A 17,887-nucleotide genomic window follows, 5' to 3' on the forward strand; every position below is an offset into this window, starting at 1 on the left:
TTTTTTTTCAAAATATAAAATTTGTAGCATTTCAAGCGATTTGTTGTATTTCAAGCAATCTCTTAAAAATTTAAGAATTTAACTATTTGCCAATAAAATCTCTTTTTGTCAATCTCATACATAACTCATAAGAATCATGGAAACGCGGCGTTTTAAAGCGTGCCGTATGGTTGTATTCCGAAATTAGATATCACCATCTTCGTTTTGGGTTTTGAAACATTGAAGAAGCGTGCGTGCGTGGCTTCTGAGGAGGATCTATCTTAGAGACCAAAGGTAAAGGGCACTTCCTCCCTCTACTGCTTTCGATTTCGTTTTCATTATCAATCTCCTTGAAAAACCCTAAATCCATTTCTGAACCCCCAAATTTGTGCTCTTCGCCGGCAGATCTCCCATTATCTATCTCCGGCGTTCGTTTCTGTTTCATGTATTTGCTTCCCCCCAATCGTCTCCTCCGTTGCTCAGTTTTGTACTCTCTGGTTTCTAGGTTTCCAGCTCACTCTGCTAGAAAACCCTAAAAATTGAGGCTGCGCATCTTAATCAGAGGAAACTTGATTGATTGATTGATTGTTATCTTACTCTCGTCTACCGTCTTCTTAAGGTTAGCTGGTGCTTTTCTTTGTGTATTGGTCGATTTGGAAGGGGCTTTTTGTGTGACATACGTTGTTGATTTTTTTTTGCTTAGGGAAAAGTTTTGTTAGTTCGGATTCTAGAGTCTTTAGTTGGGTATTGAAATGGATGGGAAGGGGAAGAAATGTGGTTCCAAGAAAGAATCTAAGGTTTTTGATTTCGAAGATGATGCTGATGATGATGAACCTATCGGATCTCTCTTAAAGGTTATGAAGCACAAAACTGCTACTAAGAGTAAAGTTGAGACTCAGACTACTGGTAAACAGATGAAGAAACTGACTCATGTACGCAAGGATTCTGAGGATATGGATGACACCTTAGCCAGCTTTAGGAAGAGATTGAAGGGTCACAAGAAAAGGGTTAGGAATGACAAGGATGTTCCTCCGGTTGATACTGTGACTTTGATCCCAAGCCCTGATATGGCTGACGATGCATCTGAGCTTGGCAGGGAAGGTACTGTCAACGAAAAGAGCTTGGATGATATCTATAATACCAAGGTTAAATCGAGTACAAGATCAGTGATATTAGAGAAGGAAGCAGATGCAGATGATAAATCCAAGAGACCGCTGCCAAATGTCGATGTTTATCCTCCTGTTGATAGAAAAGATGTTTCAGTTCTTTCTCCTGATGAGCACATACACCTGGGAGAGCCAGAATCAGAGTCTGGTCATTTCCGAGAGGAAAAAATTGTTATGTGTGTGTGTGGGATCCAATTTAATTTTGAGGATCGTTCCCTTGAGTCTAATTCTGAGGTTGCGATCTGTCAGAAGTGCAAGCGTTCTTCACACCGTGATGCTTCTAACGGAGGTGGTATCCAAGTTAATACTCTCAAAGATGGAACTGCTGAAGCTTCCCCGGTTTCAGTAACTCCCTATGAAGATGAAGATTTCCGAGGTGATGCAGTTTCATTACCTAATTCTGGGAAGCCATCCACCTTGCAACGTCCAGAGCGCATTGCTAGAAAGCGTAAGCATGAAAACATGGTGTATGGAGAAGATATGAATTGGGAGAATGAGCAAGGCTTTCTGGATTGTCAAAGTGACAAGTCCTTTAAAGGAAGCGACAAGTGTGATTTCGGTCCATTTATTTCCAAGGAAATTGAGATTGGTAGAGCAGCTGCGGTGGCAGCTGGCCTTAAAGCCCAGTCGGTTAGTCCGGTGGAGAAGACTATACTTAAAGAGGTATTGAAGCGCAAAGGGAGCCATCAGGAGTACCTACGTTGCAGGTTAGTTTCCTTTCCTCGGCTGTTATGGATTCAGATACATGGCTTTGGTTTTCTTAGCTTGTATAAAATGTATTTTTCTTAAGGTCCAGGAGAAGGGTGTACCTTAAGATACTGTACTTTGAGATGTCTAATCCCATTTTTAACTTCTTCATTTGTTGGAAACCGTGAATGCATGCTGTACTGTTTGACAGGCCTATTAGTGAGATTCAAGGATTTTCAAGTTTTTTTATGTCCATTTATTTTCAACAATTTTACTTGGAACAGTTCTGTCTTTCAAACTTGGATAATTTTTGCGTTTCGTTTGTCCTCTTGGAGACTTCCTTAACACTTCTTTATATATATCATAACTGATATTAGTTGTGATACAGGAATTCTATCTTAGGTCTGTGGAGTAAAAATGTCAGCCGAATATTACCTGTCACCGAGTGTGTTGTTGGCCTTTCCGAGAGTGAATTTCCTTCAGCTTACCTTATCAGAGAGGTCTATAAGTTTCTTGATCAGAGAGTAAGTCTGTGCTCTTCTATCCTGTCTCCTTTTAGTTTTCTCTGTGTTTGATTGTTTCGTAAGTTTGTTTTTAACTTGTATGCACTATTAAAAAGAGAATGAGTGTTGGTTTCTCATAGTCCGCATGTGATGGTGTTTTTTTGCAGGGATATATAAATACTGGGGTTTCATCCGTGAGGGGAAAAGGGTGCCCTTCGATTAATCATGATGATGATCTTTCTCAGGGGAAAAAGCTTGAAGAAAGTTATATGGCTTCTGTTGCATATTCTGAAGGAGATACTTTTATCTTTGGTCAGGTCAAAGCCGTTGAATCGACTAGCGAGGGTAAGAACTGTGCTCTCCAAAATGATGAAACAGAAATTGTAGGATGTGCGACCTCAGCAATGTTGGGATCTACCAGCAAGGCATGCGAGGCAAGCATTATTGAAGATTGCAAACATTCTGTCAGCATAAATGGTTTACCACCAGATGCTAATGCACCCAAGGTCGAAAAGTGTCCGGAAACAGTTTCAGTACCGAAGACTGCTTTGTCTAGCACACCATCCTCTGCAAATTGTAATCAAATTAGCGGAAGAGACTGTGTTCAGTGTGAGGTTGAAGATGAGAAAAAAGTAATAGTAATCGGAGCCGGTCCCGCTGGATTAACAGCAGCACGTCATTTACAGCGCCAAGGTTTTTCTGTCACAGTTCTTGAGGCAAGAAGTAGAGTAGGTGGTCGTGTATTTACAGACCGGTCCTCTCTTTCAGTTCCTGTGGATCTGGGGGCCAGCATAATTACAGGAATTGAGGCTGATGTGCCATCTGAAAGAATGCCAGATCCATCAGCATTGGTCTGTAACCAGTTAGGTCTGGAGTTGAGTGTTTTGCATGGATTCTGTCCCCTTTATGATACTGTAACAGGGGAAAAGGTTCCTCCAGAATTAGATGATGCTTTACAAGGAGAGTTCAACAGTCTGATTGATGATATGGATTTGCTTGTTGAGGAGATAGGCAAGGATAGAGCAAATAAAATGTCGCTCGAGGATGGTCTAGAATATGGCCTCCAGCGGCTGAGGATGCCACATGAGAAGGTGAACATTGAAAGATTCGGGATTGGCAATTCAATAAATGGTTCATTCTCAAGAACAGGCATCACTGGTACCTTTAAGCATGATGGAAGGTTAAAAAAGGATTTTTTGAATCCTTTGGAGCGAAGAGTTATGAATTGGCATTTTGCTCATACAGAGTATGGTTGTGCTGCTGTCCTCAAGGAAGTTTCGCTTTCTAACTGGAATCAAGATGAGTTTTATGGCGGGTTTGGAGGGCCACATGCTATGATTAAAGGTGGTTATAGCAGAGTTGCTGAGTCGCTTGCTGAAGGACTTGATATTCGCTTGAACAATGTAGTTTCTGAGGTATCTTATACCTCTGATGTCTCCGCCATGCATAACAACAAGCATAAAGTCATAGTTAGTACATCAAATGGTGGTGAGTATCTTGGAGATGCTGTTCTGGTTACTGTTCCTCTTGGGTGCTTGAAAGCAGAAACCATTAAGTTTTCACCACCCTTGCCGGACTGGAAATATTCATCAATCAAACAACTTGGTTTTGGAGTTCTAAATAAAGTTGTGTTGGAGTTCTCAAAGGTATTTTGGGATGATAGCTTGGATTATTTTGGGGCAACGGCTGAGGAAACCGATCAAAGAGGTGAATGCTTTATGTTTTGGAATGTCAAAAAAACTGTTGGTGCTCCTGTTCTGATAGCTTTGGTGGTTGGGAAGGCTGCGGTTGACTATAAAGACAAGAGTAAGTCTGAGCATGTGAATCATGCAATGATGGTTCTTCGGAAGCTTTTTGGTGGGGATCTGGTGCCTGATCCTGTTGCTTCGGTAGTTACTGACTGGGGCGCTGATCCTTACAGTTATGGTGCCTACTCATATGTTGCTATTGGTGCCTCTGGTGAAGATTATGATGTACTGGGAAGGCCTGTTCAGAATTGTTTGTTCTTTGCTGGTGAGGCAACATGCAAAGAGCATCCTGACACTGTTGGTGGCGCAATGATGACTGGAGTCCGGGAAGCTGTGCGTATAATCGATATATTAAGAAGTGGAAATGATTATACAGCCGAAATAGAAACACTAGAAAAGGCGCAGAGGAAATCTGTATCTATAAGGGATGAAGTCAGCGACCTAATAAAGAGACTTGAAGTTGTTGAGCTGTCTAATGTGTTGGCTAGACACTCATTGCTTCGGAACATGTTCTTCTCTGCCAAAACAACTGTTGGGCGTTTGCATCTAGCCAAGGAGTTGCTTAACCTACCTGGTGAAACCTTGAAATCCTTTGCTGGTACAAAAGAAGGGCTTACAGTGCTGAACTCTTGGATCCTGGTAAGCTTAGTGGGATTTTGCCTTTAGCAAAGCAAAGAAAACAGCTTTCTTTTGCTTTTATGTTTGCTCCATAGATTTTTGCTTATTATATTTCTCTAATAGGATTCGATGGGGAAGAATGGAACCCAGCTTTTACGTCATTGTGTACATATTCTTGTTCGAGTTACGAGTGATCTCTTTGCCGTGAGGCTCTCAGGTATTTGGTTATTTTCTTTTAAGTACAATTTCTGTCTCATATACCACATGGAATTGGTTCTGTCTTAAGATTCAATATCACGTGCAAGCAGTTTTGTGATTATATTCCGGTTATTAATTTTTATTTTCTCTAAGTTGCTTACTTTCCGCTTGTTGATGCAGGCATTGGAAAGACTGTGAAAGAAAAGGTTTGTGCACACACGAGCCGTGATATCCGTGCCATTGCAAGTCAGCTTGTTAATGTGTGGTTGGAACTTTACCGGAAAGAAAAAGCTAATAGGGAAATGAAATCATTGAGACGAACAAACCCTACAAATATCTCTAGAATAAGAAGAAAGCAGAATAGTGAGGATGCAGACAGTAAGGGAAATCTTAGCAATGGCAACGATACGACAACAGATGGAGAGATTGAGGACAACCAGCTACCTATGTCTGAGGAAGAAAAGGCTGTGTTTGCTACAGCTGAGGCTGCTCGTGTAGCAGCTGAAGCAGCTGCAAAGGCAAGTTTTTTTTATCTTCGAATGAGTGATATGCATTGATTGATGATTGCTGAATGTGTTTATTTTAGTGTTTTCTTTTCCCTCTTAAATTGACCTTTCTTTATTTGCTAACAAATAAATTTGACGTTTCTGTCTTGCAGGCATTTTCTGAGGCCTATCAAAGTACTTCATTGCAGCTTCCTAAGATTCCCTCGTTCCATAAATTTGCCAGGCGAGAGCAGTATGCAAAAATGGACGAATCTGATTTTAAGAAAAAGTTTCCAGGCAACGTCTTAGGAAGACAAGATTGTATGTCAGAGATAGACTCTAGGAACTGCAAAGTTCGGGACTGGTATGATTTCCCTGCCTCCTGTCTTGACCCTGACAGTTCAAGGGTTCAGGTCGACAATTGTTCACAGCGTAGCCATTCGAATGAACTTGGATCTCATTCAAAGTTCAGAGAATGTTCTAGAGAGAGTGGGGCTGCGGAAACCAGTGTTTTTACCGGGGCATGGGTTGATACTGGCGGTAGTAGCGATGGTGTCAAGGATTACAATGCAATAGATAGATGGCAATCTCAAGCTGCTGCTGCTGATCCTGAATTTTTCAACCGTGCCTTGCATATGAAGGATGAAGAAGGTTCGATGGCATGTTCGACGGGTCCTCCTAGTTGGAAGCATGACCAACCCGCGAATGAAGGTTCTATGTCACAGGTTACAGTGAATAAAGAGCCACGTAAAAGTCATATCAGGGGTGCAGATCGGTTGAAACAGGGGGTTGTAGATTTTGTTGCATCGTTGCTTATGACCCCATATAGAGCAAAGAAAATTGATAGAGATGTATACAAGTCAATAATGAAGAAGACAGCAACAAAGGTTTGTGACTTTTGTGGTTTTCTACTCTTCAAAATTCTTCAATTAGTATACTGCAATTCTTTTTTCTCTACGAAGCTAGAAAAAGGCTTCTGAAACTCTTGCGATTTATCAGGTAATGCAGCAAACAACAGACGCGGAGAAAGCCATGGCTGTTCCCCAATTCCTTGACTCAAAGCGGAAAAACAAGGTTTGTAAAAAGCTTCCAACGTTTCAGAGTTAAATATTTGCCAAAAATATTGTCTTTAGATTCCTCGTTTAAGTAAATATCACTAAATAGTTGCATTTTTCGAATTGATTGTCACTGCATTTGATTAAAATATTTATGCAGATTCGTGACTTTGTGGACAAACAAGTTGACAAGTACATTGCGATGGCTAAAGTTGCAAAACCTTGATGGCCATTTTGGTCGACAGTAATGGCCAATAGTACTTGAGTTGGTGGTATCTGCTAAAGGATGGCAAAGCCCCTTCGCATAAACAACATATCATTGCTCATTTATCAAGAAACTTTTTCAAAGAAGCAGATGCTCTCGGATGATAAATGTTTTTCAACTCATGCTGATTGTTTTTAGTTTTGTATAGAGCTTACGATTTAGTGTTAACCCCCATTAGTCAATTTTTTCCTTCAGGTATCTCTGAATACATTTCTTGAGATTCATATATCATTTCCAGAACCCAAGAGAAAAAGCGTTTCATTTTTTTTACTGTTTAGTGTGATATTATGTTCTGGTTTGCTTATACTAGCAGCAGCCATACTTTGGTTAGCTCTTTTCCCTATCTGCGATTCCACAGTTGCAGGTCTATCACTCTCACGCTTGCAGGTAAAGATGGACATTTCAGAAACTGGATTACTTCAGCTTAAAAGCAATTTAGGATTGTGATCTTCTTCTGGTGTCTTTAGACTTGCAAGCCGTTTGTGGAAGAGGAACTGCATCTGAGGCAGGTTCTTTGCTTTGTGTGTGTAATTTGGTCAGCATATTCTTAGACTTGTTAGTAATGTGGTTGAGAGTTTGATGCTGGCTTTTGCAGGTGAGGAAACATAAACTTGGCTTTAACCCACCCATATTGGTGAGAGATGAAAAATCTTTCTAGATGCCTTGGTTCAAGAAGCATTCTGCTTGTTGATGACAGGTACATATTTGCTTAGGTGTTTTATTAGATCGCATTTAATATGAGCTTCATTGCATTGATTCAGTTGTGATCGTAGGCGTTTATTTATGAGTTCAATGGGAGTAGCATATGCCATGTTAGTCTAAATTACAGCGACTAATAGTAATTTGCTTGTACGGTGTTTATTGTTATAGGCAGAGCTGTTTTGAGTTGGCAGAGAGACATGGGGCTCTAAAGCAGAGCGATCATGTATATAGTCAGTAGTATTCAAATTTCAGAGTTGCAGTGTCTTTCACAACTTAACGTGACAGAGAATTTGAAATCTCCTTTAGGCCTTGGCTGGTTTCTTATATTTTAGTATAGGTGACGGCAATGTTGATTTCAATTTTTAATTGTAGAATCCCTTTTCTTTTCTGTTTTTCCTTTTATTACATTTTGAAAAAAATATTGGATAATATGATAATTTCAGACTAACCCCCATCACTCATCAAGTCATCAGCTACATAAACTGAGGTTTTATCATGGGCGATATATGGAGGCCGCTTTATATAAGAAAAAGAATATCCCATTATTCAACTTTATGATTGTTTGAATAAAAACCCTTTGCATCCTTTTGATTCGATCACAAATCCCACTTGCACTCTCCATACCTGAGACATGAATTATTATTTGTGTTCCATCATCTATGTGAAACTAGTTGAATGGTAGAAAACACTAGACATAAACCAAAGCAGAAGTTTGGTCTCCTTGTTGCTACCTGGCTATTATCAAGCCAATGTAATGGGCCTCTTGGCCAAAACTACCACACAAAAAAAACATTGATTGTGAAATTGGTTCAAAGTTTACATCTTGTTTTCCCCCTGAAACATAACAAAGGAGCGAGTTAATGAACTGAAAACATATTTTGGTAGTTTCACCAAATGCCCATCTACTGAAATGTGGGATGTATGGGGGTAATTAGGGACCAAATCAAATTATGGGATAATAAATGCAATAAACAAAACCTATTAGAGGAAAGAAAAGTAAGTGGAGAAAGATGGAAAGAGAGTGTATGGAACAATTGATCGATGAATGACAAAACAACAACAACAAAAGAAAAATGTGTGTTTCGATATTTTATGAGTTGAAATCAAAGATTAAGCATTTTTTTATATATTTCTTTAATAATTTTTTATTAATAGTTTGTGATCTCTCAGGAAGGAAGGAAGGGGAAGCCACTCTCTCTCTCAATTACTCCGTCCCTCTTTGATCAATCTCTCTACGTAAAAAGCACGAACCTTTAAACCCGGTCCTGTTCTGTCCGCACAAAGCATTAAGATTACCCTCCTTTTGTCCGTATCCTCTCTCTCCCTATGGGCAACGTGAACGCGAGAGACGAAGCGAACAGTGTCCACAACAACAACGCATCTCCACTGGAAGACAACGACGGTGAGATTCACTCTCGCCATCATCATCAACCCATGTCTTCCGACACGGCTCCTCCCCCTCCTCCTGAGCTCATGGGCCAATCTCCTCCTCAATCCCCTCGCGCCACTCAATCTCCTCTCATGTTTGCTCCTCAGGTTCCCAGATTCAACTTTCCCCTTAAACACACAGATCTGAAATAAATTAATTAATTAATAAATAAATAAAGATTGGATTTAAAGAAAGTTTGTATCTTTCTTTCCTTTTAAAGGTACCGGTGCTTCCTCTTCAAAGACCAGATGAAATCCACATCCCAAACCCTTCGTGGATGCAGGCCCCTTCCTACGAAGAGGCTTGTAACGAGCAAGGCATCCCCACCATGATCACTTGGTGCCACGGAGGCAAGGAGATTGCTGTTGAAGGGTCTTGGGATAATTGGAAGACAAGGTCCTTACCCCTTTTTTTTTAGAGTTTTTATTTGTCTTTTTTCAAATCTCTCATTGTTGTTTCTGTTTGTTTGTATCAGAAGTCGGCTTCAGAGATCTGGGAAAGACTTCACTATAATGAAAGTCTTGCCTTCAGGTGTGTATGAGTACAGGTTCATTGTTGATGGACAGTGGAGGCACGCCCCTGAGCTCCCTCTAGCTCGTGACGACGCTGGCAACACTTTCAACCTTTTGGACCTCCAGGTAACCTCACTTCGAAACCTTTAGGGTGTGAGAGAGAGAGGCTATTTGAGGTGTTTAGGGAATGCAATGGAGATATCATCTATGTTGATAGGAGAGATATGGTTTTGTTTGTGTGTTCGTTGTGTGCAGGACTATGTACCAGAAGACATTGAAAGCATATCTGGTTTTGAGCCGCCGCAATCACCAGAGGCTAGTTACAGCAGCTTGCTTCTAGGCGCTGAGGACTACTCCAAAGAACCCCCTCTGGTTCCGCCGCACCTGCAGATGACACTGCTGAACTTGCCTCCAGCCAGCCCTGACATTCCATCTCCTTTGCCGAGACCTCAGCACGTCATTCTCAACCATCTTTACATGCAGAAAGGCAAAAGCGGTCCATCTGTGGTCGCCCTTGGTTCCACTCACCGCTTTCTGGCTAAGTATGTAACTGTGGTGCTCTACAAGTCCCTCCAGAGGTGAGAAGATGATGATATAGTGCCCAGTTCCCATTAGCATGTGGAAACTCAGACATGCTTAGTATCTAACTCATGGAGAATGGGTGTGTGAGGCTATAGGATATGAGAAGAAGAAGAAGAGATTATCATCACAGGCAAAAGTGTTTTTCCCTCTCAATAAGCTCGAATTTTGTTGTCTTTTAAAGTTGTCAATAAGGTTTTAAGCAACATAATGAAAGATGCATTATTCAGTCATGTGTATCTTTTGATTTCAAGACTTTTTATCATCTCTTCTCCTTTCTTAGATTAATTTAGAACAACAAAAAAAAATGAAACTTGTAAAACCAGCAAATCTCTTTTTTCGGTTTTGTATTGTGGCTTTCAAGTTTTCACAAATTATTATTGTTTGGCTTTCAAAAAAGCAAAAGATGATACAAGCAAGGATCAAATTATTATTGTTTGGCTTTCAAATTTATAAATGATCATATGCGTCTCAAAAAGCAAAATACTAGCAAGTATCAATGGAACTAGTACTTTGTAATCTCATATTATAAATCCAAAAAGCAGAGTTTATTGCATTCTGATGGCCACTATCTAGCAGTAGAAAAGGCTGTACAGAAAGAAGCAATAATAGGAACATGTTTGCATAACATGTTTTGAATCTAATACTCAATTTAGAAAACAGGACAGCCTTTGGCTATGATTCCAGGAGCCGTTGGGCAGGAGGCAAGAGGGCAGTGGTCTACTTCAGTGCCCCACCATTTGAGGTCATGTCCAGCATTCTGCAGTGCAAAGAACAAGAGCACTCCCATGAATGCAGTCCCTGCGTCCAGCGCTGCAGAGAGCACGTAGTTATACTTCTGCCACCATCTCTTGTGGTAATTGAACACAAAGTAGTTGAAGATGGTTCCTGTGACCAGCCAGCTAGCAATGTTGGTTGGTGTCGCTGGAGGCATCCCTGCAAACCCGTAGGAGATTACAGGAATGTTGATGAGAGGAATCCACTTCTTGTCAGGGAAGATCTTGCTCATGGCCCACACAGGAACAGGCAAGACAGCTCCGATGAGGAAGAGCCAGACAAGGTTACGGTACATGCCTCCTGCTCCAAACAGCCGTTTTGGTCCTATCAATCCCCAAATAACCGAAGCATCAAAGGTGACTCTGTACTTGGGGCAAGTCCAGGGGCTATTGGGGTGATCTCCTTCAATGTCGCATATGTCTTGAATGCTCTCAAGCATCCACCAGGCCACTCCCAAGTTCACCACACCAGCAACCACAGTGCCAACAAGCTGAGCCGTGTACATGCACCGCGGTGGGATCTTCATGTAATGGCCAAGCTTAAGGTCTGCCAAGAAGGAGAGAGCATGGACTGTGCTGATTCTTCCATAAATCTTGAAAATCAAGTTTGCAATAGGCTTTCCAGGCAGGATGTAACCAATAATAAACTGCCCTATTATATCATACCCTGGTTGCTGCAATTTAACACAAAATATATAAGCATGCAATGTGTAAATTGAAACCAAAAATATACATTAAATCATTATTTATAATGCATCATTTTCTACAATTTTCAGCAACTTTTAACCAAAAAAAATTTAATAAACTCAATTAATCTTTTTGAAGTTTACAATTTCTTTATAAAAACATTTTAAAAATTCTTTTTTTTGTGAAATATTCTTTTTAATTACAACTGAGCAGAGGGAGTAGTATAAAACTAGTAAACAAAAACCTGGTTTGTAGTAGCTTGAATGACACCAATAGGGAGAGTGACAATAAAAGCCATTGCAAAAGCAAAGAGCATTCCCCACCACGGAAGCTGCACTGACTCCTTCCACACAAAAGACATGAGGAGAGACAATGCTACACTTCCAACCAGCAACACATAAAACCACCACTCTGGCACTTGTTTGTATCTTTGCATCAGTTTCCCATGTATGTCCAGCTTCACCGTCTTCACTGCAGACCAAGTCTGCCTCCATATGTCCCTGCATAAACAAAACACACCAAACTGATTAATTCACATTCTCTCTTTTTGTTTCACTCAAGAGACAACAAAACAAACTAACTAACCTGCCGTTGAACAATGCTACATGAGTTAGCGTTGCAGTGAACCTCGCAAAACCAGACCCAATAGAGAGCGCGAAAAGAGGGCTGAGGTAAAGCTTCCCGTAGTTGTTATAAGCATTGATGTCAAGATCGAACCGCGGTGTCAAGATCTTGGTTGTGTCATACTTCTGGCCAGCGGAAGTGAAGAGCTGGTTGGAGAAAATGGGGAACTTTCTAGCATCGAAAGTGTCGAACTTCCAGTAACAAACAGGAACTATGATGTAAATGAACATGATGAAACCAACACCAACGTTGAGGATAGAGGACCAAGGAGCCACCAAGGGGCTGCCGTGGTAAGCAGAGATACCAGCCCAGTCAAGAGTGAAGGCTCCAACTCCAAGGCCATGGTACCCTGACCCAACTTGCTGAGCCGTGATGCTATTAGGCCAAGCCCAACACACCCATGAGAAGAAAGTCAAGATTGGGAATAGGTAGCCTGGAAGTGCATAGTAGAGGAAGCTAGCACCAAGCGCCACAAGAAAGAACTGCATCCTCGTCAAGCCTTTTGACTTGTGCTCCTTCTCGTGCAACGCCCTGAAACAAAAAGCGTTCAGCTACTTTTTTTTTTTTTTTTGCGTTTGTCAGTAAAAACAGCGTTTCAGTTGAGATAAGATTACAAACCTGAAAAGAGAGACTTGAGCAAGGTTGGATGGCCACCACATGTCAACAGGATCAACAAGATACCTCCTCAAGATTCCAGCCCATCCATAACCCAAAATCTACACACACCCATTCATCAATATCAATATTCGAAAAATCACTAGGCAGTGGTTAGACGTGGATTATAGTTTAGGCGGACGTCTAGACAGATTTTTTGAACGCTTAGACTAATTAAAAAAAATGTTAAAAATTATTTCCTTCATATCCATTTAACCGAGTTTTAGAGCATTGATCAAATTCAACAATCTTTCCACGAATCTATGAAATCTCAAGAGGGAGAGAGAGGTACCTGAGTGGTTAAGACAATGAAGAGACCACAGATGAAGCTAAGACTCTGCTTGTAATAAGCCTTCATGACAGTGATGGCTCCAATGGAGTAAGCATCACCACCACCGTAAGCAACACCACAATTAGCAAAGATGGTGATAATAACATGCTCCTTGATGTTGAAAGGACCAGGGTTGAGGCTCCACTCCCACCCCATAAGCCTGTGAGAAGTGGTGGGGAGAGTCCGAGCCATGAACTTGCCGATGGGCAAGACGGCGATTTGCATAAGAATCGCGGAGATGGTGAGCGGCTGCGTGCGGTAAGTGAAGAACGTGTTGAGGAAGATGAGGAGGACGCAAGAGGACAGACCCAAGAACCAAGCTCTGAATGTCATCACCGGTAGAGTTGGGTCGTCGGTCTCAGGGACCACGAGTGCCACTTCCTCCACCGGACAGCGCTCGTGCTCGACGTGGCCATTGTTATCGTTGCTAGCTTTTTCTGCGTCCATGTCTTTTACAGAGAGGTACCAGACAAAGTTGCGTCTGTCTTGTTTATATAACCAAAGGACAGAGACATGGAACGACTGGTAATAAGTGAGAAGTCGAAATTACGGTCTTGCCCCTTCTTTCTTTACGTTAGTTTATCCACGTGTGCTCTTTAGGCTTCACGGATACCCTTGGTGAAATCTTTGTCGATCAATTTAATAATTAGAGTAATTACATTATTTTGTAATAATTGTTAGAGATTGTTTTTTGTAACAGATTTTTTGTATTTATTTCCAAATTTTTGCTATATTATATGAGTGAAAATATATATTTGGATTTTATGTTGATATTTTTGCTAAAATCTAAAAATAATTCTAGATATCTCGCTATTATAAAAAAAAATTGTTTCATTTTCTATAACTGGATAAATCTTTTACTAGTCTGTCAAATTCAAACATTAATTTGCTACCAAAAATAAATAATGGTGTTAAGTTCAAATAATAATTTGCTACCGAAAAAAACACACATTGGGAGGTTGTAAATGGCTGCTTACCATATTTTTCCACGCGTGTGAGTCGCGCGTGTTGTTTGAGGTTTGGCACACTCATTTCTCTGTCTAGTTATAAGCTTGTCTCGTGTGGGGTCTGTTTCGACACTCGACTGGGACCTTACGCTTCACGTTCCCAACGCCGTGAGAACTTACCGTCAATAGATAGGCAGGGAAAAGGGAACGGCCGTTAGCGCTCTGACGGACGTCGCGCCTCGCGAGTGTGTGAAGCTCGTGGTCTGCGCAGAACAAAACTGAATCCACGTGGCCACCATGCTTACGTAGTTTTGACAGAGTGGCAGTGACAGGTGGACAAGAGTGAATTGGTTGCGGTCCTTTGAATATGCTTTTGACCTTTTTAGCACTTTCTAATGAATGGTTTGTCCTTGAAGACTTAAGAGAGTCAATGAAACAATGAAGAAGCGACGGCAAATAACATTATTGTGTTCTTAGTTAAATAAAAATGTTAAATCTATTCTTAGTTGTCCCAACAAAAAGAAGCTATTCTTAAAAATGGTGGTACAAAGATTAATAAAATATACAAATGTTAGTATAATATACTACTTTCTAACTTGGATTAGAGCAACAAGTCTTTTTTTTTTTGTCATCTATGAATTGCATTTAACGAAATATGAAGTCCATGATAGAAGAAAAAACTGCCCACCCTACTGGACAGTCTTTTGAGCTTTAGTCTACCCACAAAAAACCATACAAGACTAACAAGCCATGCCAAAAGGTCATGAACACAACAATGAAGAACCATTACTAAGGAGACGGCAAGTGATTCTCATCAATTAACCAGAAACTGTCAAGCTCCACACAGACGACAATCCAACTATTGGTTTCCAAAGAACCTGAATAAGCACAGGCTGAGACCATAAGAACATAACAGAGACTTGAGAAGACCACAATCCCACAAAAAACCATACAGAAACCACAATCTCACAGGAACCAAACCCGGCAGAAACCAACACCAGACTGAAGCAGACATGGAGCCAAAACCACTAACACCACATCTGGAACGAGCCTCCAGCGACCAAGAGAGACCAAGGCACAAGGTGGAACCTTGAAACACACAGAGGGGACAACAACTAAAAGGATCAGCAGTTCATACACGCGGACCCTCGTGTACCCATACTCCACCATCTACAAGCAAAAGGATGGTCACCTCCTCGCAAGAGATGAGCTGAAAATCAAAACTACTACTTCGTTTTAATACCTCACTCCGCAAACCAGTCACAGAGAAGAAGCAGCTAGGCGTTGTTCGGAGGTTAATTCTGGCGAATATGCTCAAATCGGTGTAGCTAGGCGTTGACACGCATTGATCCGCGTAAGATTGCTTAATTTCCGCGTTAACCGCCTAATTCTCGCGTAGACCGCCTAAGTTTTTTTTCCCGTCCGTGTAAAGTTGAAACACGATTGATTATTTATTATTCATTATTGACAGATTTTGTGTATTTATTCATTACTAGATAAGTATAATTAGCTATCAAACACAAAACAAACACATAATTACTGCATTTACGGATTTTTTTCGTACCAAACAGACCATAATCTAAATGTTCAACAAATAAAAAAGAGGTCGTTTAAAATTATATATAAAAATTATATAATTATGTCTAAGAACATGTGTCATCATGTTTAAAATTAGCTAAATATATTATAAATATATTAAATTGTATTTAAAACTAGACCCCGCGTAATTTTTGAATACTTTTTGATTTTTTGGTAACTCAGTAGGCTCAGGATTACCACCCGACTAGCACTTAGCGTAATTCCGAAATTATCTAATAATCATGAATGAATCTGTATCGATGCTAGCAACACTGAGATGAAAACAACCTAACCGTAAAAACGGTAAGAAAGTAATAAAAACAAGGTGCTGCTACAGAGTAGTGGAATGCCGCGCTCTAGACGGCGAAAGTCCAATACTGAAAGCATCACTAGTTTATGATCTGACCCGAATAACATGGTGTACGTGGAATCCCAAATAATCCGGTCTTTAGAAGTTATATTAGTTAAGCTTCCGTCGATATTCTTGATCTCAGAAAGTAAATTTTAAATAATATATATTTCAAAACTTGTATGAACATGAATAACATGCATGATTCTCTCTCATGGATTAAATAGGAGGATTGAGATCATTATCAAATATGTATGCTTTAACTGCTTGGTGAGACTTGAGAATCTAGCGGATAACCAAACAAATGTCAAGCTCTCTAAATAAAAAAAAAAATGTCAAGCTCTTTGATCGCTAAAGGCATATATGTTTGTTTCTTTCTTTCTGTTTCAAGGAATATAATTAGGAAATGAGATGCTACGAGAGTAGGTTGTAGAGACCACCTCACCAACTTGGTAAATAAGATTCTTGAGTAGTTTTGATCTTTGAAGCAATGAATTTAGATTTGAGAGAGTGACACATCACAGAATCCCCACACTATATTCTTTTCTTTTTCATCCACATAAAACGACACTTCCTTATTGTTAAATCTCCCTTTATTCCCTTTCCTTGAACCTAAAAAGCCCACTTCTCTGCTCTCCCTTTACCTTATTATTACATAAAATCGATACTATATACATTATAGACGACGAAAAAAAATATATGTATATATATACATTATAGACTTGTATTTCATGCAGGGCTGGTTTTAGACTTAGTCGAATGAAACCCTCAAATATATATTTTTTTGCTAAAATTTGGAAAGTAAGGTTCAGGGGGTCATTGAAGGAAATTGAACCCCGATAGATGTGGGTTCATTAGTCTACAATCCAGCCTAAGGTTGTATTACTTCCAAATTATCAAAAGAATTTGTTTTGTTAACATTATTAACCTAAGATCATTTACTGTCTTCTAAATCTTAGATCGGGTCTTGAGTTCACGAACAGTAAATCACAGAGTAATAAATTAACCACCACAAATCTACAGCAATCATTTCATTTGGACCTTTCATACATTTTTCGTAAAGGCAAAAAGCGACCGAGGCATTACCATGCGGGCCTGGCTTGATTCTGCATCGACCAAAACGAACTCCTTCCATTCCATTCACATTTTCATTCTCTCTAGTGCTTGTCATTCTCAGACCAACTTCGCATATTTACTATATAGTTATAGATACTTAGATGATCTTTTGAGTTTTAAGATGCTATCCCCACGATTAAATGTTGTTTGGCCTGATTGGTGACACAGCAACAGCTTAAGCTTTTCTGTTGTTGTGAGAGATGGTGGTATATAGTACTTAGATATATAGTAAGAAGTAAGAGAACGACAAATTGACAATATAAAACTTCTGTACAACCAGACCAGTATATACCAGGCATCAACTTCGTACCGTCTATCTTTACCATTATTTTCTTACTGCATCATCCAACAACTATTCGTGATTTAACATTACGAATCAAATCCGTTACCTGTGAAGGATAGAAACAGGATACTTGTACCAGAGCCACACAAATTAGAATGATATATATCTTCACAATCACATCAAAATGGACAGAATCCTATCAAAGTCATCGTGACTTTTTGAGTTGCAATTTGGACCCACCAGCTTTCCAATCTAATTGTTAATTTTTCTCTTGGGGTTGAATTTTCAGCAGAGACGACACTTTGCTTTGTATCTTTCTGTGTGTCTCTCTCAATATGTAAATATTCTTGTCGATCCATTTTACCTAAACGACACCTGAAAAATAACATTCTTTAGATCTATATTATATGACATAATTGATATTATACAGGGCATTACAATTAAAAACGTATACACTAACTAAACAGCTAAAAACGTCTAGTGATTAAACAGTTCAAATATCAGCAGACTGTAGATAGGCACACCACCACAAATGAAGAAGCAGATATAGGAATTTGGAAGTTGACTAAAAAGATCACGGGTTGTGGTATAAGGTGCATCATAACTAGCATAGCCA

The 17,887-nt window shown here is 40.0% G+C and overlaps 3 protein-coding genes across 5 annotated transcripts; 2 read left to right on the plus strand and 1 right to left on the minus strand.

The window, feature by feature from the left end:
• The first annotated feature begins 119 nt into the window (after window positions 1–119).
• On the plus strand, window positions 120–6,974 carry LOC103849514 (lysine-specific histone demethylase 1 homolog 3). 3 transcript variants are annotated; one of them, XM_009126266.3, is made up of 10 exons: window positions 120–273; window positions 485–598; window positions 683–1,852; window positions 2,221–2,356; window positions 2,503–4,722; window positions 4,825–4,918; window positions 5,080–5,417; window positions 5,558–6,271; window positions 6,384–6,458; window positions 6,600–6,974. In XM_009126266.3, exons 3-10 carry the CDS (start codon window positions 732–734, stop codon window positions 6,663–6,665), a joined length of 4,764 nt encoding a protein of 1,587 aa, XP_009124514.1. In that variant the 5' UTR covers window positions 120–273; window positions 485–598; window positions 683–731; the 3' UTR covers window positions 6,666–6,974. The 3 variants fall into 3 exon arrangements, with proteins under 3 accessions (XP_009124514.1, XP_009124513.1, XP_033133873.1); XM_009126265.2 differs by having other exon boundaries at window positions 139–273; window positions 385–598; window positions 6,600–6,928; XM_033277982.1 differs by lacking the exon at window positions 485–598 and having other exon boundaries at window positions 165–273; window positions 834–1,852; window positions 6,600–6,928.
• A 1,584-nt stretch (window positions 6,975–8,558) lies between these two features.
• LOC103849515 (SNF1-related protein kinase regulatory subunit beta-2) lies at window positions 8,559–10,218 on the plus strand. The gene is made up of 4 exons (XM_009126267.3): window positions 8,559–8,942; window positions 9,056–9,231; window positions 9,311–9,473; window positions 9,603–10,218. The coding sequence occupies exons 1-4, from the start codon at window positions 8,733–8,735 to the stop codon at window positions 9,927–9,929; spliced, it is 876 nt and encodes a 291-aa protein (XP_009124515.1). The 5' UTR covers window positions 8,559–8,732; the 3' UTR covers window positions 9,930–10,218.
• A 128-nt stretch (window positions 10,219–10,346) lies between these two features.
• On the minus strand, window positions 10,347–13,477 carry LOC103849516 (oligopeptide transporter 3). The gene is made up of 5 exons (XM_009126269.3): window positions 12,960–13,477; window positions 12,632–12,729; window positions 11,975–12,544; window positions 11,634–11,889; window positions 10,347–11,376 (listed from the first exon to the last, which is right to left on the minus strand). Exons 1-5 carry the CDS (start codon window positions 13,443–13,445, stop codon window positions 10,579–10,581), a joined length of 2,208 nt encoding a protein of 735 aa, XP_009124517.1. The 5' UTR covers window positions 13,446–13,477; the 3' UTR covers window positions 10,347–10,578.
• Window positions 13,478–17,887: the final 4,410 nt, after the last annotated feature.

The sequence above is a fragment of the Brassica rapa genome, chromosome A08 (genome assembly GCF_000309985.2).
Source record: "Brassica rapa cultivar Chiifu-401-42 chromosome A08, CAAS_Brap_v3.01, whole genome shotgun sequence".
Lineage (NCBI taxonomy): Eukaryota > Viridiplantae > Streptophyta > Magnoliopsida > Brassicales > Brassicaceae > Brassica > Brassica rapa.